This window comes from Poecilia formosa, unplaced genomic scaffold (genome assembly GCF_000485575.1).
Source record: "Poecilia formosa unplaced genomic scaffold, Poecilia_formosa-5.1.2 Scaffold41, whole genome shotgun sequence".
Lineage (NCBI taxonomy): Eukaryota > Metazoa > Chordata > Actinopteri > Cyprinodontiformes > Poeciliidae > Poecilia > Poecilia formosa.
In genome coordinates, this window is record NW_006799980.1 from 1132589 (window position 1) to 1157739 (window position 25151).

The 25151-nt window shown below is 39.1% G+C and overlaps 2 protein-coding genes across 8 annotated transcripts in view; both read right to left on the reverse strand.

Annotated features, from left to right (window-relative positions):
• Window positions 1–7111, reverse strand: part of LOC103137540 (uncharacterized) — a 25256-nt gene extending 18145 nt beyond the window's left edge. The window contains exon 1 of the mRNA XM_007551325.2: window positions 6823–7111. The gene's annotated coding sequence lies outside the window, so the exon portion shown is untranslated. The remainder of the gene's footprint in view (window positions 1–6822) is intronic.
• Window positions 7112–12934: 5823 nt separating this feature from the next.
• Window positions 12935–25151, reverse strand: part of nwd2 (NACHT and WD repeat domain containing 2) — a 44925-nt gene continuing 32708 nt past the window's right edge. For all 7 annotated transcript variants that reach the window (XM_016671081.1, XM_016671077.1, XM_016671080.1 and 4 more), the window contains 2 exons: window positions 23147–23736; window positions 12935–20615 (listed from right to left, as the gene is read on the reverse strand). In XM_016671081.1, coding sequence (XP_016526567.1) covers window positions 16719–20615; window positions 23147–23736 — 4487 coding nt within the window. In that variant the 3' untranslated portion in view covers window positions 12935–16718. The remainder of the gene's footprint in view (window positions 20616–23146; window positions 23737–25151) is intronic.

Sequence of the window (25151 nt, forward strand, 5' to 3'; positions counted from 1 at the left end):
ATAAAACAATTTACCTGCCATAAAATTCTGGAGTTTGAATTATATTTTAAGAAAGTTTGTCTGGAATTTACAGAGACTGAAAACGTATTGTGAAATTTCCCAGGTGACGTTTAGGTCTCTAAGATAACTGATACACAGACTTTATCATCCCATTTAATGAGAATTTTTTACGTGTAGTTCAATGATGTCAGGCTGGGATTTAATAGAGCAAAGAAAAACCAGAACAAAATAAAAATGATCAGCCTCATTTAGGCTAACTTCTACCAGAATCCCAATATTTATTATTCTGGGCCACATTACAGCATCCCAGTTTTATATAATAGGAGGAACTGGCTGCAGATGTCCATACCACAAAGTATTTAAGCTCCTTCAAATACTTGAATTAAGCCGATACACACATGACGTTTTCTGCTTGAGGTAAACCTTCCTTCTGCTTTCGATGCTCGTGGCTTTGTTCGGCTTTTCTGATCACCTCCTCTGCAGGGACAGATGGCACACCGAAGCTGCTTCTCCATTAACGTGTCCTCTTTGTAGGCACTGCATTTTTTTTTTCTTTCCCTGCATGGTCTTTCCTTACAAATACGCCAGGGTGAGATCCCAGTGGGATTCAAGGCGTGAGGAGCGAGGTGCCGCCTTGCTGTTGTGAGACGGACTGGTAGTGACAACTGTGACTGCGGTCATCGGCGGTTTGGCAGTCGTAGTAGGAGTGTGACAAAGAGATAAAAATGGCCATTTTACCACCTTATTTCTCAAGCTTCAATCGCTAAACATGGGAGAGAAGAACTGCACTTGCTGCCAGCTTTACAATAAGATAATTTAGTAGGTGTGGACCGAAAACATTGGCAACTGACAACAGCTTTTTATTGTATTTAAGTATAATTTTCCACCCTTAGAGGCAAAAATTGTTCTGTATGCATGTTAGCAGTATTAAACTAATTTCTCTCAAATTTTGGACACCAAGGAGTGGCACAAGAGGAGATGTTTTTAAGTTGAGATGTTGTAGTAATAGTATTTTCATACAATGTCTCCTGTAATACATAATATCTGTCAGCGACTAAATACAGTCTGTGGCCTCAACAAAGCATCAACCATTCAGGCTGTCATGTTTTCATGAGCAGAGAGCACCATAAACTGTTCTAATTAGTTTTACCATAAACTATTTGAAGTCGATGGTGCAGCATAAGCTTAAGGCTCTTGTTGTGAAGGTTTGTAGGAACCGTCGAGTTTTCTTTTAAAGCCTTTCGAAAGAGTCAAATCTGCTGTATGACTGTGTTTTAGATTTTCAAAAAGTCTTGAGGAACGGCACTTTGAAGATTATTTCTCTGTCTCAACGTTGCAAAAGGAAGCAAAAGCCCAGAGGGAGACAGGGATAAAACAAGTCATCTGCTCCGACTCGTTATACTACTCTAATGCAAAGCAGGGCAAATTTTAAACTCATTGTTGCCTTTGGATCAAGATACTTCATGTTGTTAATTTAATTTCATTGCTGTCAAACATGTTTTGCAACTCTGACCTAGAGTTATGAATGGCTGTAAACCTATTATAATTGGTGGAATTATAGCGTGTAGCTATTTCCCTGTGCTCTTCATCTTCCTGACAGTGTTAATTAAGGAAGAAATAACTTCCTGTGACACCCTTTACAATAAGAAGCTTAGACAGTCTGTCTACAGTATCGCCTCAGGTTGAGACAATATATTCAAATGGTTCTGTTTATGACTTGACCAGGTCTTTAACTTCTGAAATATATATATTCAGAAGTTTTTTTTTTTATTTAGGTTAGAAAAACAGTTCCTGAGATTGTAAAGTCAGACATTTGCAACAAAAGACAACAGAGATGCTTCAAGTTTAATAGTGAACTCAGGAATTGAACATCTGGGTAAATTTCCAAAGTGTAAGTGGAACATCCAGGCTTTTCTCCTGTATCAGAAAGGTTTTCTTCACTGTCTGAGGCCTGTCTTTCCAAAACCAACATAACGCCTTACACTTTGGAAAATATCCAGAAGTATCACCTAAATCCTAAAAGATTTATTTGTCACAAATGTTTGACTTCACAATTTCAGAGAATATCTTAATCTTAATGTTGTAAGTGTATGCTTTTAATCATAAAAATTTATGTTTTTCTTGCAAAAATTATCAGAGAATATCCAAGCTTTCTGTAGATATGGAAAATGAATGTAGAAAAGTCTAGTCCTCCGTCGCAGCCTAAAACCCTACTGCAGTCAGCACAATACATGCACAACATTACAGGTTATTATCATCTAGTATTTATATACGATAATAATTGTGTCAACAACGATAACTTTTGTACGTTCTAAATGTGTTGTACAGTAAGTCCCATGACAATAGTCAAAGATTTTTCACAGATTTGCGGAAAGTTCATCATTTTATAAAAAAAAATGTTGTTGAGCAAACCTAAAATATTCTAAAAAAAAAAAAAATGCAACTTGAGAAGCTAGAATACCTGCACAATGCTACTTGACACACTACTGGCTGGCATTTGCAAAGCAGCCAGTCCGGGCGCTATTCAGTTTCCTTGGTGCCAATTGGCTGTATCCCCAAGAGCAGAGATAAGAAAGAGCATAGATGTTAGATTCTAGAAATGTGCTAAGACTGTTTCTAATGTACATATTAATGCATATAGAAGTATATTTGGTGTTTGAACTATCAAAACAGACAGTTCTAAGCATTTTAAAGTGGCTCTCGTGTGAATGTGGAGTTAGCCGCTGTTGTTCCTAATTCCAGTGAACAAATACATAAATAAAAAAAAAAAAACTCTTTACAGGTTTATTTCCCTGCTGCCAAAAGTCACCACCAACTACAGTTTGGCAGAGAACATGTAATCTCACACGAGGCAGGCATCAAGCTGTAGCTTTAAGACTCATCTGATGTGTGCAGATTATTTTAATTTGTGTGAACGATCACACAAATTAAAAGATTTGTTTGACCATCCACCAAAACTTTTCACAGGTTTGACAGGCTTTTAGTTTAAGCTGGCTTCAACTGGACTTTTCCAACATTCAAGTAACAAACCTGAAGTCTTGCAGTAATGCCGAGAACAATCCCCCTTATTGACAGTATTTCCCTGCCGCCTGCTGCTTGTGTGACTCTCAGCTGAAAGCAAACCGCAGCATTTCGATAAGATGCTTCATTTTAAAACCTCTTATCAGCTGGAAGGCTTTTAGGTCCAAGCTAAGATGTCAACACTGTATTTCAAAGTCTTTGTAGTGACAGAAAAATGACGCAGCCTCAGCCGCAGCTTTGTACTGCTTTTCATAACTTATCACAGCAGATGATGAGATACCCCTTCCTGACCCGATAATGCGTCCCATAAAGGAACTGCAGCTTTTCATCTGATTCGTTTTAGTGTGTCACTTTTTCAATTACAGCTCGCACAGAAAAGCCCAGGAAAACTATTAAACGTGTGTCACGGTACGGAAAGAAGTCGACGCTCGGTCGGAGCGAGACGGCAGCTTTTAGATCTGAGTGTTTGACAGGTGTGTTCAGCAGTGTGACCTCGAGGTGGCTGATTTGAATAGGCCTGATGTGATTAGGGAAGAGCATTCAGGGTGAGTCATATGGAAGATAAATTTCTACAAAGCTCGCGCTGAGAAAACATTACAACCCGTCTACAGATTTCAGACGTGCTGAAGCCGACTGACTCTGCCGGTGTCTTTCTGTGGGTGTAATGCGATGTGCCGTCTCCTAACATGCCTCCCTCACACGGCCCCGGGCGGCAGTCTACAGTAAACAAGTCCCGTCTCTTCTGTATTACCCAGCAGCCCACACTTATCAATAGCTCTGCCCTCTTCTGTGTTACACTGCAAACAGGCCTGCTGCTTGTTTTCCTCCTTGCCCAGGAGCCCTGAACTCTTCTTCAGAGGGAAAACAAGTCTGCAGAGCCGCTTTAAATAATGCACGGCTGGTAAAGCTCAGGTCAGTAGAAAGTGAAGATCAGCGTGTTCTTAGGAACTACCGGGCACAAGTTATTACAATCATCACAAACTTTAATTTATTTCATGAGGATTTTATGTAAAGCAGTGCAGAATTGTGAAGTAGAAACAAGTTGTCTTTCTTTTTGTGAATGATAATCAGAAAAGTTGCCGTGCATATGAATTCAGTCCTACTGAATCCGCCTGTTCCTGCTGCAGAAAGGAACTGGTGGTGGCAGCATGATGCTGCCACCACCATGCTTCGTCATGAGGATGATGTGCAGCGTTAGTTTTTACTTTGTGTTCATAATGCAGATGTAGTTAGGTGACTTCTGCAGGATGCACTGGGTGTCATTTTGGTTAATCAGAGTAAAGGTGCTAAACACAAACGCACAACACACTCGCCATATTTTTACTTGCACAGTATTTGAAAAACACTTCACATTTTCCTTCCAGTCTACAATCATGCAATCCTTTATGTTGGTCTATCATATAAAAGTCCAGAAAAACAACATTAAGAAAGAAAACACAATCTCTACACAAATCATGTTAAATGGAGATAAAACAGAAGGATTGTCAGATTTTAAACATTTACCAAATGACCATCCTGGACGTTAGACGAAACATGTTACTTCAACTCGGAGTAAATACAGAGAGATGAGGCGTTTTTTCGAAACCCTAACAAAATAAAAGACGACGCACAATATTTTTTACATGGACCAAACATTTGTAATGATGTAAAGCATCTTTTGTCTGAAAAGCTGAAGGAGGCAACTTATTGCTTTTGTTCGATAAACAACAATTATAGTGATTATACTGATTGTGAAAATTGCTGCTGCTGCTGGTATTTTCCAGTTAATTTCACAGCCCTGCAGAATAATTACCAAGACAACGAGCATGAATGTTTCCTCAAAATTATTCTGACCTTCAACCAAAATGAATTTGAAACTAAAATCTTACATTGCCATGCAAAAGTTATCAGACATCTTGGAACTTTCTGGATTTTGTCAAATCGCAGCCACAAACTTCAACGTATTTTATTTGGATTTCACATGGTAGAGCCACATAACCCCTTCTGATGCAACATCCACTGGAATGGACATAATATTTTTCTGGGATTAAACCAATAAAAAAAATTAGGAATTTGTTATTTGCATGATGCTTCTTACAGGTTGTTTTTGGTTGGTTTTTGGTTCAAATTCATTTTGGTTGTTTTTCTGGACTTTTATACGATTAACCAAAAACAATGAAGTTTAGTCTCTTAACTTGATACTAGAGAGTTTCAGGCATCAGACAAGATGAGCATGTGTATGAAACGAGAGATGGGAAGGAGTAAGTATCTGTCTTATATCAAAAATATCATAGCCTAAAAATGTTGCTCTCAATATAATTTTAAGTATTACCAGTCATCGTATTTAAAGGTATTTTTATAGTCGTTATAAAGACATGGTCAAAGTCCAACTGCCCATCAAATTCAACAGCACTGATGGAATTTTGCAACAAAAAATGCGAAAAACTCTTTTCGAGATGTAACAGCAAAGGCGTGTTTGTGTGTGCGTTGGAGAGGGCTGGGGGCGATTTCAAATGCACACCACACCTTTCAGATTGTCTTTGTAAAAAAAATAAAAAAATAAATAAAAGTGAACCTATGTTTGGTTTCATTCCTCTTTAAAATGTTATGTTTTTTTTATGTTGCCTTATCAGAAAAATGTCAACTAACTTCACAAAATGTGGGAAAGTGAAAGGGGGGCAAGGGGGAGCACTTTCTCAAGAGCTAACACTAGCTAACACTTCACTTCTTTTGAGCTTTGAATGTTTGTAGTTTTGAATTCCTGTGCTGTAATATAGTTTTTTAAGAAGAAAACTGGTTTTCCCACTATTGCAGAACAACACCTCCCTCACCTCTAGCACACCATTTGTGCAACCCGATATCTGATGACAATGTAAACAACAGCGCTGAGCTCAGGTTTACATCCTGTTGCAGGCGTCATCCCTAGCTCAGCAGCAACAAAGCACAGAGCAGATTCATTTGCATCCACTTTTAATACTTTGTTTTAAGCACTGAGCTGCCACTAAAGGCCACAGAAAAAAAAAAGAAAAAAAAGAGAGAGGCTTAGACAACCCACAACACAACTCTGTCAAATAAACCTGCCACTGCAGTTTCAGGACACCAAGTGATGCATTACACCGCTGTAATACATCAGTTTGTTCTGGTCCAGGGTTCAGCCTCATGTTAGAGGAACAAACACAAGCCAAGGCCAGCCATGTGTGCAGGACCACCTCCTCCTGCCCCACCTCCACCTATCAGGAGCAACCAAACAGCAGCCCTGCTTTCACTCATTAACTTCACCTCTACACCAGCCCTCTGTTATGGAAATTTTTATGTTCCTGACTCCCCATGGAGCAGGATAACACCAAAAACAAAGTATAAAAGTCAAAATATAAAAGTCATTAAACTTTACCACCATCAAATGGGGAAAGCTGTAAAACGCCCGCTTTATCTATGAATGACGCGCGTATTTACTTTTTTGTGACGCTTTTACTTATAAATAACGCATATATTTAGTATTTTGTAACGCTTTTATAAATATTCATGATGCGCAACAGGTGTATACTGACACCTCTGAAGAAAAGCTAACCATAGATAGGTTTTCTGCAATAAATGTCAGCCTTTATTGTTACCGCAGTGTTTTATTAGATCTTGATAGGAAGTGATGCTGTTTTCTGCCATATGGCTAATACCGTCCACCTGTCGACGCTGCGTTAAGTAATGTCTAATAACTCCTGTTCAACTTCTCTTTCTAACTCTAACTTCACCATGAAGCGCAATTAAACGTAAGTTTTTCATTATTATTATTATTTAAAGTAAAAATAAAACAGAGTTTGAGCCTACCTGTCGTCCAAAGTGAAGGTGTGGCACTTTAATTTGCTTCAGGTATCAGAAACACACGGATGTCATTTAACGTCTCCCGCTCTCTTCCGGTCCTTCAGCCGAGTGAAAAAGTCTAAAAAACAGGTGAAGAAAAGATGGAGGTTTCTTTTCCAGGACGGCCAGAGTTACTGTGGTGGGTCGCTGAGAAGAGTCCCCCCCCTCGGTGACTCCGCAGTCCCATGTTTCCTGTGTGGACTCGGTCTGCTGATGGGTTGGTTAGTTAGTTAGTCTGTAAGAACTAGTGGAAAGCAGAGCAGTGAAGTTGAATTTGCGGCAACACGGTGGTTTCCGGTTGAGCCTTTCAAATTAAAACACAAACTATTTTTATCCCATCCACTGTTGAATAAAATACATTAGAAACTGATAGCATGGTATGTGCGGAAGAGGTTCAGGGACTCCGGGGGATAATAATTCAGATTTTAACCTGACTATTCTTAAATTAAAATCCGAATTTTAATAAAATATCAGATTGAAGTCAGAATTTTGTGCTTTTTTGAGTTGCCCTAATTTCATTCCGTATTAATGCCACTTTATTTCTGTCGAAGAAATAAACACATTTAAAATAATTTTTATTTATTTACTTGTTGAGTTTAATGTTGTGTTCTAAAGCAGGGGTAATCTAACTTTACAGTTTCAGAAGCTATATTTTACCCTCATTAGTACTAAATTTAATATATCTGGAGACTCAAACTTTATACATGGAAAAAATGATGAAGACACAATAATGCATTATAATGATTTGTTTTGTCCTTTTGATCCTTCTTTTTTTCAGAATTTGTTCGCATTTATCGACACTGCATCGATAAATATTTAACTAAATTTGAAAATTAAATATTTTGGCTCTGGAACAACAAAAGGTCAGAAAGTCTTAATTATAAATATGTGTAAAAATGTTAAAGTCTGTTAACCCAATCCTGTTTATTTTTTTTACTTTTTTTTTCCAAATTCTTGCTTAAATAATAATAAAAAAAAATACTTGTATGACTTTATTTTAAATATGAGCTAAATAATGACCTGTGAAATCGTGTATTTATTCAAATGATCCGTCCATCCATCATCTTCTGCTTAATCTGTAGCTGGGTCTCAGAGGCAGCAGTCAAAAAAATGTTTAGGTGGACATTTTTGTCGATACTTATGTTAATTGCTTATTATCATGAAATAACAGTTTCTCAGACAGCGAGAAATAAGAGGTATGTGCCTTTTCTCTTCCTCCAACACAGCAGTTCAAGTACTGAACTCAAGATACTGGTGGACCGATGATAAATCTGCATCCTGATCCTCAGTTATAAGCGTGAGACCTGGTTCATGACTAAATGAAGGAACTCTTGGATGCAAAGAACTTAAATGAACTAACTCCTTAAAGTGGGTAAGCTAACCTTCAGAGATAGGGCAGCAAAATCTGTTATCCAAGGAGAGCTTTAAGTAGAGTCACCACTCTTTTGCTTTCCAAGGAGTCGGTGGATGTTTGAGGTTTTTGATCAAGACTCTGTTTGCCAGGTTTCTGGTCTCTGAACGTCCCTTGGGAAAAAAAAAAAAAAGAGAGAGTTTTGTGGAGCAGAAAGATGTCTGCGAATCTCCTCTGGATCTTTTACCTCTGTGACTCGATCAAATGAAAAGAAGCTAACGGATGTATGAATCCAAAACTAAAATGATGTAAGCTTCTTCCCGGGTTTTTTGACCAAGAGCTAAACTCAGAGTCTGGCAGCAAAATGTAAAAATAGAAGCAAGTGAAGTTTGTTTCTGATTTTATTAATACAAATATGCAAAAGGCTTTGTCATCAACTGAGAAAGTCCCATTGAAAAGTATAACCTCTTCTTCCAGGCAGTCCTGGTTTTGAATATCCATGTTAGTTTCACATTATCTTTGTTTTGTTTTTTTTAAATCCTGAGGCAAGGTATTTTTTGATCTGATAGTCCAAGTGTCATTGTGTAAATACAGTCCATTCGCCCACATACCTCTAATCTCGCTCTACCCCAGTCCTGACTAATACCCAAACTGCGCAGGACTTCCTGTTTGACCTCGTAACCCGCGTCCAGCATGACGCAGCTTAACCTGAGCCTCCTTTCCTTCAGTCACCACAGAGGGTCATATGACTCGGCTGTGATTAAAGAGGAAAAATAGCTCTCTACAACTGGCTCACCATAGTCAGCTCTACTTGGCCTAGCTGCACGTTTTCAAAATGTTATTTTAACCCAAATGTTAAATGTTATTTTATGTGACTTGAGTTAAATTTGGCCAGTTTGTGCACTTTAGGGAGAATTTTCTCTTTTTCTAATACAGATTTTCAAGTCTTTTTTAAATAAATATAGCAACTAGCATCTGTTTTTGATTTTTTTTGTGCCACTCAGTATCAGTGAAAAATAAATTTTTTTATGACAATACCTTTGCAATTTAATTTCAGTTTGTTTTTCTTTTTACTTTTCCATACATTTCACATATTGCAATCTCATTACGGTCTCTTGTTTGTCTGTCAAGAAACTTTAATACAACTTTAATCAACCACTTTGCATACATGGGAAGGAATTTTTGTTTTTAATTTCAACATCGCACAAATAATAATAATAAAAAAATAATTCTACGATTATATGACGAAATTTTTTTCTTTTTTTTAATGTGTGACTGAAGTTAATTGTGGCATTTGTAAAAAATAAATGAGGAAAAAAAAATTATTTACAGTTAACAGCTATTTTTGTGACAAAGGGACACAGGTGGAACAAAACATATTTGAACCCTTGGGAGTTAAAATGACACTAGAAAAGAAAGGAGAAAGAAAACTCAGGGAGAAATATTTACATTTAGAGGAATCACAGTTCAAAAGCTAAGTATTTTTAAAAGATTAAACAGTAAATGCAATGGAAAAATAATTAAAATGATCAGATCTAAGTTTTCTGATAGTTTTATCAGATCTAAGGAGTAGTGACACTAATAGAAATCTTATTTACAGTGCAGACATCTGGGTTGTTTTCTGTGACGTACCAGACAAGAAGTCGGTCTGAGCTTGACACAGTTCTGAAAAATCTGGTTTCAGTGTTTCCACATGAACCATGCGATGTTGTCCTAATAGCAGAAACAAACACATGATTGCATGCAGGTTGACAGTGATTACAAGCTTTTATTGTCTTTTTGTTTCAGGGAATTAGTTCCGTATAGGTGTGTTTTAAGTGTGGTGATGAATGAATCACAATTCTTTTCAGAGTCACATTGTCATTTAAGGCACATCTTTCCTCCTCTGACCACGGCTGACAGTAAGGCAGCCAACATCCAGTCGGAGACGAAAAAATATGACAATGTGGAATATGAAATGTGAAGCAGAGGCAACTTGGACATTTCAAACGGCGTGGAGACCTACTGACTTCGGCCTTTTCTTTGTTTTTTTTGTTTTTTTTTAGAAGGCTTTCGGGGTTTTTTTTGCAAAAAGTATTCTGTGAAGAATGGAAGTAGGACACAGATGAATGGAAGGCAGGAAAGCATGTATAATATAGGTCATACCTGTTTGCTAAACATCAGGAAGTCTGTGTGCTAATATTAGCTTAAGGTTGGTCAGGAGACGGTCTCCTCTGATTCATCATTCAGCAAGTGTTTGGACAGCTTCAGTGAGCATAAATGTAGTTTTATTTGACAGTTTTTATTAATTGCAGGGTTGGAGGAGACTGGTTGATATTTCCCGTGGGTGAGAGGCGGGGGAAAACAGACACAAACAGGACATGTTCCTGTGCATTGCCGAAAATCCCTCTATGAAATATGAAAGTGAGTCAGGTTTGGTTTTAAATGTGAATGAACAAGGGAAGTCCTCTTAAAGCGAAGACCTCTTGTAATGTACAACTTTATTTTTTTTTACCTGAAACTGAGACAGATCTTACCAAACACAAGCATCTCTCCTCCCAGCATACTTCATAGGAATTAGGTCAAGGCCCACGGGTAGCCATCTTTTTCTGAGGTCTTGCCTTGATGCAGTGGGGCCGGGGGGTATGCAGAAAGACGAGATAACAGGGATGGAATCAGTCCTGGTTTTCACAGATGAAATATATTGACGCTTTGTAATATTATACTTCTTCGGCACATAGAGGCTAAAACCGCCTAATCATGCCCGGTGGATTTGTTGAGCCAGATATGGAGGGCGAAAGGTAAATAAGGGTGACTCAGTCTTTCTCATAACACAAAATACAGGTTACAGGTGAGCACAATGACTACAAAAACCTTCTGGCTCATGGAATTAACGCCGCCGACAAGAAAGCGGCTATTTTAAGCCTGGGTAAATAAAGTCACACTGTACAAAGTGTTTGACCCGTGTTCGACAAACAACCGGTGTAATTACATGGCTGCGTGGCTCTGCAGGTGGAATGTGCTCGCCACAGTGAAGCTCTCGCCGCCCGCAACAGCCGTGAGCTCACCATCGATACAGCGAGAGGCGTGGCAGAGGCCCCGGGCCTGCAGCCAACCTGCGGTTGTCGTGGCAACAGAGCATACACACACCCACCCACTTTAGCCGCACGCCCTCATTAGAGTGCCGCCGCTGGGAAATTAAAGTGGTAGCGACAAAGCAACAGGGTCCTGTCGGCCAATCATAGCTGGAGCGTCGGCGACTTTACTCTGCGAGCTTGTTGTGCTCGGCGCAGGTCAGCGTGAAGGTGTGCGGCTCATGCATCGTCTAATTATCGTGACGCGCTGTCAGCCGGCGTTGCAGGACTGTTCACCACGGTTGTCTGGCATTGGGTACCGAGCGCAGGAGGGCAATTTACTGGCCCATCAAATCATTTTACAGCTCTGTTCTGTCTGTTCAAAGATGTTGACAGTGTTTGTGTTTTCTCATTGCCACTTTGCTTTCAGAGCAGTCAGACCTTTCAAAGCGGTGTTGATCGATCTCACCCAGCCCTCTGAAGTCGTTTCGGACTTGTTGTATGGTGTTTGTAGGGGACAAGAGGAGGGCCAAAGAGGAGCTGTGCAGATTAATAAAACATTAGCAGGGGATAAGCAGTGTATGCAATGAATCACAGTCCTGACACAGGACCAGAGGAATGAATCGTCGCCACGTTGTCAGCTAATACCTCTTTGGAGGTTGATTTGTTTGTGTCAGAATACTATTTTCTGCCTGTCGGAATTTGTTAACGTTGTTCTTTTGTCTAGATTTATCAAAAGAAATAGTTCTGTCCTAACTATGCACCCATTTGCACCCACATAGGGGATTTTATGACTGAGTAACTCCATTTAAAAGCTAACTTTAGCCTGAGCTCTTTAGCTCACAACTAGCATCGTGATTGAGAGCTGAACACTGGCAATTTTTAATAATAGCTCTCTTTCACTTTACTTTATGAGAATGGAAAATTTTTCAAGTAATGTGGCCTTGGAAGTAAAACATATTCTCATTCTGAAAGACTGGAAGAATCTGTGGCTGCCAAGTAGCACATTTTAAAGAAAAGAAAAAAAATCAATTTCAAATGAGAATTAGAATATTCCACACCGAATTGAACACAATTAGCGTTGAAAGCAAAAGAAATGTGCAAGAGCAACGTGGAGGCAAAAAGTGAACCATTTTATTACAGTAAAATGTTTCATACAAACAATGCATACACACTAGGTTCATATTGCTTCAGACATAAGTTTCTTTTCTGTTTTATTTACAGTTAAACAACTCTGTAACAAAATGTAAGTACAACATTTATGAAAATATAAATCTCTAAACAGGTACATCAGTCCTGACAATAAAAAGAATACCATAGAAACATTCATTACCAGTATGCCAACTATAAGTTGCAAACATGTAAGTTGTTGAAAGTCATTCAAGTTACATAACATAATACATAATAGTACCATTTACTGGCTTCCATATGGACACATTCAAATATACTCTTAAACTGGCATTCCGATATATTTTTTGTAGGAGGACTCTTTTAGACTTTTTAGCAAAGATAGCACATTTTCTCTTAACATAACCACAGTCGAACACTTCAACAGTTTGGTAACAATATAATTACAGTACAAGCCTTATAAAACAAGTGAGACAGTCATGAAATAAAAATAACCGATAATTAAAACTTTGGCAAGTACATAACTGAATCTCTTTCTGTTTTTTTTTTAACTCTTGAGTTTGCAGGAAATGTTAAAGCTCGGTGCTTTTACCCCGTTTGAAATTTTCCCAAGGGCCATTCAAAACTGGTAAACTTATATTAGGATGGTATAGCCCTTACAAAGTGGTTGTAAGTGGTTGAAATTGTGTGTTTTTTTAATATATATTTTAAATAAGGAATATTTGATTAATCAGAGATCAAAATAAAATTTCATTTAAGGATATGTAATCGCCTCAGAAATCCCCAAACTGTGTAGATTGTCTGCAGATCTTCATTTCAGCCTGTATCAGGTCTACCGACCGACCAGAATGTCCGTATGTATACACTACATGCTCCGTACATGTGCTATTGTTTGACATACCTTTGAGCATATAAACACCAGCGTGTATAAGACACATTTGTTCATGTTTCTTTTCATAACAAAGCGTGCACTTTGTGTTTTACTGGCTCTTAAGTACGGTGCTGGACGTGGTTATAGTAGGCATGGGCCGGTGTGAAACACTGATGGTACAATAAATCTGGGCAGAAATCATGGGTTTAAAACTAATGCTTAAAACAAACTCAGAAAATCTAGGGTGACTTTAATTTAAAAACATACCATAAGTATGAAAATGCTATATTAATCTTTCAATATATCAAGTATTTTGATGGACACATACTCTAAAGAACAGTCTTTAGGGTAATTAGGCCATTAAAGGAATTTACAACCAATAGATATATTCATTTTTTATTAATATTTATATATTTCAGTTTTGAATGCAGTTTTAAATTCAAATTCAATCTCAAGCATTCAACTGACATTTATCTTTGTGTCGTGTTAAACATTAGGGAGCTAAGCCAGTTTTGAAGTATTTGTAGAAAAAAATCTAAAAGGTAAAGAAGCTAAAATTATACATACATTTGCACAAAATGTCGTTGCGATTAATATGTATATTTTATCTTTGGCTTTTTGTAAAGTAATGTTGCCAGCTTCACAGTATGTGGTTTATTTCACATGGTAATTCCTAATGTTTATTAGAGTGGTGGGCGCCATATTTTAGCAAGAGTAGAAGTTTTAAGGTTTCCTTTCCTTTGTCACTAGGTGGTCAAACACAACAAGAGAAAACACTGCATGATAAAAATGTTCACTTCCCAAATCAAGGGTTTTCCAAAAATCATAATATATTCATTGGAAAATATATAATTTTCCAATGGGATATATATAATTCCAATATAATATGATATAAATATGATATCTTAATTGCTCATTTTTAACACTTAAAGCATGAAATAACATAAAAATACACTTTTCTTGAATGAAAATGGCACCTTATTAGCAACTCAGATAAATAATGAAGGAGGTATAACTTTTGCTAAATAGATCATCCATGCAGCAAACATGAATGAGCCCCAAAGAAGTGAGCTGGCTGAAAACAGTTTTTACCTTAAATGTGACACAATGAAAGTCTCGGATTCCCATATTTCAATTGTTTCATAACAACTGGAAAAAAAAAACAAAAACAAAAAAAACAACAAACCCGAGGGAGGACAACACAACACAACACAGTTCATGCCACAGGTCGAGCAGACAGCTTAAGCAGGGAGTAAACAGCCAGACCATTAAGCCTATCACAGAAGTTTTTGTGAATATAAAGTTTACCAAATAAGAGAAGGCTTTTTTTTTTTTTACATGTTTTATTTTTATTTTTAGTACCCTCTGTTAATTCATTTACATAACTAGTGTAGGTGAAACACTGAAGTAGACCTCCACTATTGCTGCATGACTTGCTAATTTACAGTAGACTATTCTGATCAAAGTTTTTGGGAAGAACATGTTGATGCATACCTGTGAACACCAGTACTTGTCTGAACCAGAACAGAAATTGCAACTGAGTGGTGCTAAATAAATAAATAAATAAATAAATAAATAAATAAATAAATAAATAAATAAATAATCTCCAGAGGGCATCAGTTTAACAGGTGTCCAAGGTTCTGCTTGCAGGCAACATTTCTCCTGGCTTTCTCTAACTGACTAGGTAAATTTTCACATACATTTTCACTTTATGAACTTTGAAAAACAAGACTGGTGCTACTGTGCCCTTTGTGCCAGTTGTCTTGTCTTGTATTGTTGCATGGTGCCAATTGTATTGATGTTTGAGTTTGGCATTCCTAAAGTTATTATTAGGTAACTTTCTGTTGCATTCTTCTCTGCCTTGTGCTATTTTTTTTTTAACATTTTACACATTTCTCAATTTCAAATACAGAAATATAACTGTTGTGAGCTACGATATTAGACATAATTGAAAAGGAAAGGTTTTTAAAACTACGTTCCTTAAAATGAGAGACCGGCCCATGCCTAGACACAACATAAAAACTGGAATCTATTTCAGAACAAAATGACATATTCTGTTATGTTATATTTTAGATGTTTTATACAAGAACTATGAAGCCTGTGCCACTTTTTGTAAAGCTGTGAAGATTTTTTTTAATTATAAGTCTAGGCAATTCGTTAAAAATGTACTAATCTGTGCTCAGATGTTCACAAACACACTTTTTTTTTGCTAGGACTAAACCTTTTTTTCCCCCCACATTTGCAAAATTATATTACAACAGAGACTTCATCTCAAAAAGCTTGTTTAGATGTCTCCATCTTCCATTCTTTAGGTATTCTTCTGTAATACTGTGATCTATATACATCTGTAAACCGAGCCAATAATTGCTTTAAAAGAAAAATCTAAAACATTTTTTGTAATTCATATATTTCTGCTGAATAAATATAACTATCTCACAAACCACTCCTAAAGTGCATCCACCTATCGACTAAACCTCTAAATATGCTCACTTGGCCAAGTTTTTAATGTAAAACTCATTCTGTCCTTTTATAATGGACAAACAGACTCCACAGAACCTAAAGCAAGTACACAAGTTAAGGCGTTAATGTGCGTGGTGCTATGCTACACTGTATGCTCAATAGTGGTGTTCCCCATAAAGACTACCTGCACGCGAATTGATGGAACAGCAGGTAAACCTATATTAAAATCTATGTAAACAGTTCCAAAAACTATAAAGCAATCAATCCTCAGAGTTGCGTTGCAGTTCTCTCCTGATGTTGACTGGGTTTCAGTAGAATTGGCATCAGATGCAATTAATATACAACAGTGTGTGTACTATGTTTACAAAGTCCCTGCACTTTCGTTAATTTTGTGATCTGCACGTGATGAGCAATTTTTTATTTTATTTTTATTTCCAGGCACTCACTTTGATTGCATTAAGCACAACGTAACATTTTTAAGGAGTTGCACAAATTGCAGCAGCCAAAATGAGATATGTTCTGTACATTTGTTCATCCTTTTTGTACAGTACCACCTGATATTAATACAAACATGGATGTACTCTTTTAGGAATGACATTATGGCTTAATGTTTATGAAGAAAAGAAAATAACAGAGGTGGCTAACAAACTGTGGACACAAAAGATCACTGGGTTGGAAACGAGACATTTTGGTACGAATTTTGTTCTTCAAATGCAAAAGGACACATAATGGTAAACTAATACAGAATATACTTTTTTTTGTTTTGCAAAACAGAACATTTTTTCTAACAGTCTTCATGTTTAAAACTAACAGAAAGTGTATCATATGTTGGAAGTAAGTAATACATCATTTGAGTGCAGCGTTAAAATTGTCAACCCAATAACTACCCACAGGGCTGACATCTGCAGCTGAATCACGTGGCTGTAAACAAGAATCAACTGCAACCCCAGAGATTCCTACCTCTTTACCCCTGTCTCCTGTCTTAACTCCCCCCAAACTCTCACTGCAGCAGTTCAGCCTTCTTTGTAGGTGTTGTCGACTCACCTTCTCCTGAGTCTGACACATTAATGGGGCTGTCCCTTGAGAAGACTTCCGTCGATTCCCTCCAGATGCAGTCGGCAACGGACTTGAATGAATGGTTGCCACATTTGGGGCGCACCTTCTGTGAAGCGTTGTTGACAATCTGTCGGCTGTTGGAGGTGGCTATCTTTATCTTAAGGGCGGCGTCCACGCGGTCCACAACCGTGTATGTGCCAATGCTACCATCCTCGAAGCCGATGATGATGTTTAGTGCACGCTGGGACAGGGACAGGAAGGTGGGAGTTTTGTAAAGTGAGCATGTGCCGATGCTCTTGCCATCGGCAAGACGCATTACGATCAAATTGGACACCACACCGGCCTCGTCATCCTCATCACAGTTGCGGAAACAAACATACACAAGGTAGCGGCCGTCTCTTGATAATTTCTGACGCCAGATAATACCGGCTGCATGGACAAGCCGTAGCTTTCCGCTGTGAAGATCCAGGACGTTAATGTTCTCATCACCTTTGGAGACTATTCCTAACTTTCCATTGGGTGAGATTTGAAAATCTTCGAGATTTTTAAGGAAGTTGGCCGGCAACTGGACTCTCCTGCAGACTGACTCGTCTGCCACACTCCAGATGAAGACTGTTTCTGTGGACGTGATAAAGACCGCACAATCTGGACAGTCTGGAATGAGTTTGAAGTTGACAATAGTAATGCCATCATCGCAGACAAATTTCTTTGATACACTGCCTGACCACAGACTCACAGCAAGCAGTTTGTTCTTGGAAGTGCCCACCAGGAAAGTGTTTGCTGTAGTGATAAGTGCATTCTGAAGGCTGACTAAAATGTTGCAGACTTTGTGCCCAGTAGCCAGTCTCCAGACTCTTGAGGCATTCTGCTCACAGAGAGAAACCACAAACTGGTCATTGTGGGTGATCAGCAGCTGTGAGATTCTCTGTCCGTTTATGCGGAAGATGTTTTCTCCGGTGTTGGTTTGCCAGATATACTGACTGGACTTGTCGTCCGAAGTCACCATGAGATCCCCTGAGGAGGTGAGGACACAGTTCTCCACCATGCCCTCGTGTTTGAAGACCGTCTCAATAAACCCGGTGCTAAAGTTCCACTTGTGGACTGCCTCTGAGCCGTCCATGGTGAATACATAGTCCTCTCGCCCAGTCAGCTGTAGCGTCTGGATCTTCTTGCCTGTTTTATCAATGTTAGACATGGCTGTGATTATGTCAATGTCCCAGACAGACAAAACGCCGCTGCTGGCTACAGAAAGAAGTAGGTTGTGGTGGGCTGATTTTATGAGTTTCACAATAGCTCCTGAGATCTCAATCAGGCTGGCCATGCACTGCCCACTGTCTCTCCTCCAGACAAAAATAGATGAAGTATTCTCCATTGAGGCAACAATGCTTTGCCCGTTTTTGGAGAGAACAGCAGCAACAAATCGCTCACTACGTTTAGCTTTGAATTTCTCCAGCATTTTCCATACTTTTGTATCCAGAACCTCAATACTACTGGCCTTGCAAATCAGAATGGAACGCTGATCTTCAGATAATTCAATACCCACAACTTCGCTTTCATCCCCCCTGCAATCGTAATCCTCCATCAGCTTCGGGTTGGTTATCTCTTTGGTGTTCCACACTGACAGACTTCCCTCATTGTCAATCATTACCATTTGGTTAAGAGTGTCCAGTACAAGGATAGACTTGACAAACCCCCCAGAGAACTCTGATGTCACAGTGGACAACTTTTCTCCATTTCCTAGATGAAAGACTGATGTTGTGTTCAGGTACTGGCCACAAAAGGCGTACATGCCATCTGGCGAGCATTGGACACAGGTTACTTCATACCAGCAATGGAACTGGTAGAGGGGCCAGCCGTAAACAAGGTCAATAACACTGACATCCTTACTAGCCTCAAGCCACGCAAGTGCATGGTGGGTGGAAAGGGTAAAACCGTTTATGAAAGCAACTCCCCCAGCAACACCACTGTGCTTTGACCCCTTAATTTCAACCTCTGATAAAAGGCAGGATTTGTGATTATCATAGATGAGCAGAGTATTTTTGGTTGTGGCAACCACCAGGTACTTCTCATCGGTGGTTAGCCTGATTCCCAGCACGACAGATCTGGCTGTGTCAATCTGCCGAAGGAGCTGCCTGCTTTCTACATCCCAGGTGCTGATAGATCCATCTTCCAGTGCTACAAGGACTATGTTGGGGGCTAGAGTGGGTAAAATCTCCACGATCTGTATGTAACTGGAACAAAGAGGAAGTCTCTCTGGACTGTAGGTTACGTCCATAGAGGAGTGGAGAGGCACAATAGAGCAGTACTTGGGACCATCTTTGTCACACTCCAGGAGAAGGTGTCTGAGCTTAGGCAGGGAGGTGACAACTGGCAGAAGCCTTTGCTGCAGTTCTGCAGACAGTGATGCAGGGTTCTTTAGTACTTTCACCTTAATGCTACGGAGAGTGGTGGCCAGAAATTTTAGCTCCTTTTCTTGGCTGCAGGTGTAAGCAAGATCAATATCTGTTATAGCCTTGTCAAACTGACCAATCTTGATCATTGTGTAAAGCCAGCTGAAGTTCATAATGACACCAAACATGAGATCGTCTGTCCGGCCACTCCTGGTCAGGTGGTACACCAGCTCTGTCATCTTTCTGTGATTGACGAAGAAGATGTCAGGCTCCAGTAGGTTGCACTGGAACACCCAAGGCTGTTCAGGAGTCTGTCTGTCGTATGAGTATTTATCAGAGGACGTTTTTTCATGTGACTGTTGATGATGAGGGTTCTTGTGGTGTGAAATATTCAGGGAAGTGAAATGGTTATTGTCATAGGTAAAGATCTTCTTCCTCCCTCCTGACCATGCTCCTAGGAAGTACTCAGCCAGGAGGCTGTGCATTTGATGTACATCCTCCTCATTGCTGAGGTAGAGTTTCTGGGCGATGAGATGTAGGTGCCTGTTGGCCCAGACCATCAGTGTGACATTTCGCACCTGCCGCTCAACCAGATAGCCTTCAAGCTCTTCTTTGAGTTTAGCAACTAGGTCGTAGGAAATCCTTAGTGGATTTTTAAGGTAACTTGGTACTATGACGTCTCCAAGAACAATGTTATCAAGAGATAGGATGTCTTCTAACTCAACCTCCGTTAGCCCTGCCTTTGCCATGGTGACATATCCTAATGCCCTGAAGACAAATCGTTGGCCCAGCTTGTTCTCCACAGAATAGAAGAGCTGCTCAATGCTTTCGTGTACTGTTGAGCACAGAGACTTGTCATCGACATCTTTGTGAGACCTCCAATGAACTACTTCTCTGTAGATGAGGTTGACAAACATGGGTAAAGTACACTTGGCAAGTGCCTCATTGACATAGATCTGTTGGCCTGACGTTACCTTCCTCTTCACCCCGAGCAGCTGCTGCTTTAACATTTGGCTGCAGACCTTTCGGTCTCGCTGGATTAACTCCACATAGTACCTTTCATCATGAATGAGATGACGCAGCTTCTGCAGGATACCATGTTTGTTGGGCAGTGTTGATACAACTATGCGGACAGTGCGAGGCAGGTGTACGGGAAGCCACCACAGCTTACGGGCCTCGTCAGCGTCAGAGAGTTGCTCCATGGCATCCAGGACAATGACAAGGGGCCTGTGGAAGGATGACTCCCCAAGGAGGTTGATTAGAAGCTCCCTCATCTCCTGAATCTTGTTAGGCAAGAAGTGAATCAGGCAGCGGTAGTTTATTGCAATCTGCTCACAGATGCTCTGGAGAAGGGTTCGTAGGTCGGTGGAGAGCTGGCTAGAGCCAATAAATCGGACGATGACCACTGGATCTGTTTCTGGACCCATCTCTTTTTGAAGCCATGTGTAGGCCTGGGAAAGTAAGGAATAGCACAAACATAGTCAAAATGGTTTCATAAAATAAATGTACATGCCAGGGTTAAAACCAAATTTTCTGAAAGCTGAACCTTTTCTGACATTGGAAGGTCCTTTTAGAATTTCTGTTAATCAAAACTGAAAACTGAAACCAAAACTGAAAAATGAATTTGATTAAATACTTTTCTGACAGAGGTTTTTACCACAGCAAAAAATAAGATATTCAATATTCTAGTTCAGATAACTTTGTTTACCTTAACCTTATTGTTTTCTTATATTCTGCTCATTGTGGTATTATAATTTCATTTTTTATTGATGGGAGGTATCTGTTTAGAAGAACTGCTCTAATATTGAGACTACCATAATTTCATAATTTCATTCATAAATTCATTAAATGGCCCAGTTGAGAGTTGCAGCAAGTATTTTAATGCTATCTGACATTTTTAGGGCAACCCAGATGACTCTGCTTTCCATTTTAAGCTTTGTGTTTGACGGAGGCATAAAAAAACCCCAGGAACATATATTCTGTTTGGAGATAATTTACAGTTTAAATATGATGTAGAAGAGTTCCTACCCTGACAATGAAATTCTCTTTTTCCCCCCCTGAAAAATAAAAATGCAGTTCCGTCCACATGTATAGATTTCAAAAAATTTACTGTATTTTATTCTGCCTGAGTACAACAAAGAGTAGTGATGGTACTACTTGTGAGCTGTCAGATAGCTGTGTATAAAAGCTGAACACTTTCCCTGGTGGAATAGAAAAATATGTTATCTGGTTAGAACATTTCCTGGTACTATAAAGCACCAGAGTACTTCCTGTCACTAGCAGTCTCAATAGTAGAGTGTTTTTAAGGCAACAATCTTTTTGAGACAGGAGCAAACCATAAAATGTATCCTATCAATCTATAAATAAACAGGGTCACCATCTCAGGTTCATTTTCCCACTTTCTTCACAAAAAGGAGAACGGCAGAGAAAAGTGGATGCACTTTTGCTTTAATGATAAAGGTCCAGCAAATAACCAAATATTTGCCAGTAAAAATGCTATGATCATTTATCTACATTGGGAAAATTAGTGATTTTCATGCAAATAGAAAATAGCTGGATGTTGCTCTAATAGCAGTTTAATGCACAGCTCAGATGACTTGGAAGAATTTAGCTGCCCTCTTATGTTACACCACACTCTGCAGGCTTAGATGAAGCAAATCAAGTGTACATTACCTCCATTGGGATTATAGTGGAAGCTCAGTGACCTCAGAGCACTTTTCTCTCTCAAGTTCGTTGTGCACATTACTCTGTCTACGTACAGCTGGCATCAAAAATCAGGATAGAAAAAAATTATTCCCCATCCGCTTACACTGAAGCAATAATGCTGATGTAAAGTGATATTTGTCTAAATTAATTAAATGTATCTGTTATCTGTATTCTAACAGATATTTTGAACATTTTGTTGTGTTGCAAACATGAATTTGCAATGCAAACATCTAATAAACGTCTGAGATCTTCACAGAACTGCTGGTTTAAACTAAGATTAAGTTACTGGAAAGTTGATTAGAAAAAGGAAGTAGTCAAGTATCTATAAGGCTTTTTTTTTCTGAATTACTTAAAGGTCCAAGAGGGCAATCGACAAAACCACACAACTATCACTACTTCTGACACTGGTTTAACAAATAAAAACTATCATTACATTATTGTAATTTCAAAGAATAAACCCAATAACTAAAGATTTTTTCCCCACATCAAGTCTTGACCTGCCAGTTGAGCTGAGTTTTATTTAGTGGCATGAGAACAAAGGGGGCTAAATACTGACAGAGCAACATTTTGGATATTTATTTATAATAAAAATAGAGAACTTTGTATTCATTTTCCTCCTCGTCACCGTAATGGGTAACTTTCTGTCCCACTGAAATGCGCTAAGATACTTTTACATGCATGTGTGTTTATTTCATATGACTCTAAAGTTTAAAACTGTATATTTAATTCCTTTCTTCAGTTAACGCTCAAAGAATGCGGTTGCCAAATGTTGACATTAGTCATGTTACTTGTCTCTTTAACCTGAAAAGGTGCATAAAGCTAATGTGTGACCCTAGAGGAATAGACTGAGGACATCTGTAGGGTGATCGTTATGTGGCTGGACAGGCAGATGGCAGCCACACAAGCAAAGGGTGAAAGATGAGAATAAAAATAAAAATACCAGTAATAACACAAAATACAACGCTGCCAACGCTGGCACATGGACAAAAAGTAAAAAGTGGAGTTGTAAAAAAAAGGCGTATCGACTTGTGCACACTTGCTTTGGCTTCACGGGAAACGAACGACACACGCATGCACGGCGATGGAGTGCCTCTTGGCAGATGCACAGATGGTCAAGCGAGCAAGCGCTTGCGAGAAGATGAACAGTTGCACACCCCCTCATGCTCTGTTGTACAAAGATGGACACATGCTGAGATCAGACAGACAGACGGAAGCAAACTGAGATAACCAGTGAGTAAAAAGTGACAGGGAGGACATCCTTTTGTTTATGCCTCACCTGCTTGGCCACTTCGGAGAGCAGCAGCGTCTTCCCGGTGCAGGGCCCTCCGTACACCACCAGGGGGCTCATCCTGCTCCCTTTGGACGGCATGAGGTACTCCTGCACGTAATCCAGAGTCTCCGACTTGTACTTATAGAGGGTCGCGTAGGTCTTACACAGGGACAGGTGCTGCAAAATCTCATCGTACAGTAGGTCGGTCTCTGTGTCAAAGTTCTGCTGCACGGTGGCCTGGATGATGTCCACCATGTCCTCGTAGAACTGCTTGCAGAGACCTTCCACGTAGTGGCTCTCCACCTCCTGGGAGTAGCCCAGCTTCATGTCGCAGTGAGTGACCGAAGAGTAGACGCGGAGGTTGGAGGCGGCCACGATGGTGGGGATGAACTCGTCGCGCACCTTCAGGAGACGCTCGTAGGCCTCCTGGTTGCGCATGATGCGGTCGGCGCTCACCACGATGTCCATGTAGCGGGCCATGTCGGGGAGCTTGGCGAAGCGGTCGAAGTTGGAGATCTTGCGTATGTAGCAGACGCATTTCCTGAGAAAGGCGGGCGTTTGTTTCCCGAGGGCAAAGTCCAATTCATCCTCCAAAGCTGCAGTGACAAAAATGAGAGTTTTCAAGGACTTTTTTTTTTTTTTAGATGTGAAAAACATTTTGGTATAAGAACCATGACAAGAGACGAAACAATCAGTCAATACGGGATCAGGATAGGACATTTTTCTCCTTATCTTCTTTTTTTATTCACTGAAGCTGTTCTTTGAGTTTATTAAGGACAAAATAAAGGTTCAGAATATGTCCTGTAATTAATAGGGATTAGAACTTGTAGCACAATCTCTTCCTGTTTATGTGGTATAGTCCAAATGAAATAGGAATGAAAGAAAATTAAAAATGTGTATCTGCCGGAAAAAGCCTGCTCAGGGCTTCTCCAGCTATAACACTTAATACCGATCAGGATAAAAGTCTGACTGCCCCTTAAATTAGCTTTCCAGTCTGAGAACAACTGGACATATTTTCAACATATTTTACTTCAGACTCAGGTAAAATGTTGTAAGGAAACGGTGAGAAATCGACAAGCAAGTGACTATTTTTGCTGCTGCTTCAACTTGCAGAGACCAGTATATTACACAACTTATTTATGTATCAATCTTTCTGATGTTTCATTTATTGTCATTGTGCACAAAGTCACTGCTTCCCTGTCAGCAGAAATAGGCTGATGTTTACCAATTCTCTCCTAAAAAACATCTTTACAAAAATTTTATTTGATCTGTCTTGTTTCCTTCGTCCTTGAGGAAGAAAGAAGGTTCAGGAAGCAGTGCTTTGTTTTTAGGTAAACATTTCATCTGCCCAGCCCGACTCCTGGATCTTTTATCTGTTGCTCAGACTTAAAAATATTACTAACAAACCTGTAAGGCTCAGTTTATGGCACTTAAAAAGCAGATTAATGTGTTGTTGTTCTGGGTTTTATTAACATTCCACTTTTATTGAAGTGTTTTCTAGGGGATGCAATGCAGAATATTAGGTTTATTTTACACTAAAAATCAGTAGGTCTCTTAAGGAAGATCGACATTTTAACTGCATATTTGTGCTCAGTTCAGTCAAGGTTATTCATGTAAAGAAGATTTAAAAATATAAGTAACAGCAATTGTTTCTAAGCAAACATTTTTGTTGCTGTCTAGTAGCTATATTTAACTGAAATAAAATCCAGTTCCAAAGTTAAAATTATTCATGTGCTGTATAATAACAACACTGCTCTGATATAAAGCTTCTGACAGATTTAGGTCTTCTGCTCTTAATAAACAGAAGCTACAGGAAAAAAACAAAACAAAAACCTGGATAAAATTAAACGCATCCGAGAGAGGAGATGCAGCATGAATAAAAGTGTCTAGACGGTAGCGAACAAGAAAATACGTTAAAGTTGCTTTAAAACATCTACCATTTGTTTCAATAACAAAAAAAACTGTCTTTTAAAAGATTGTGATGAGTTAAACAGAAGACAAAATTCATCCC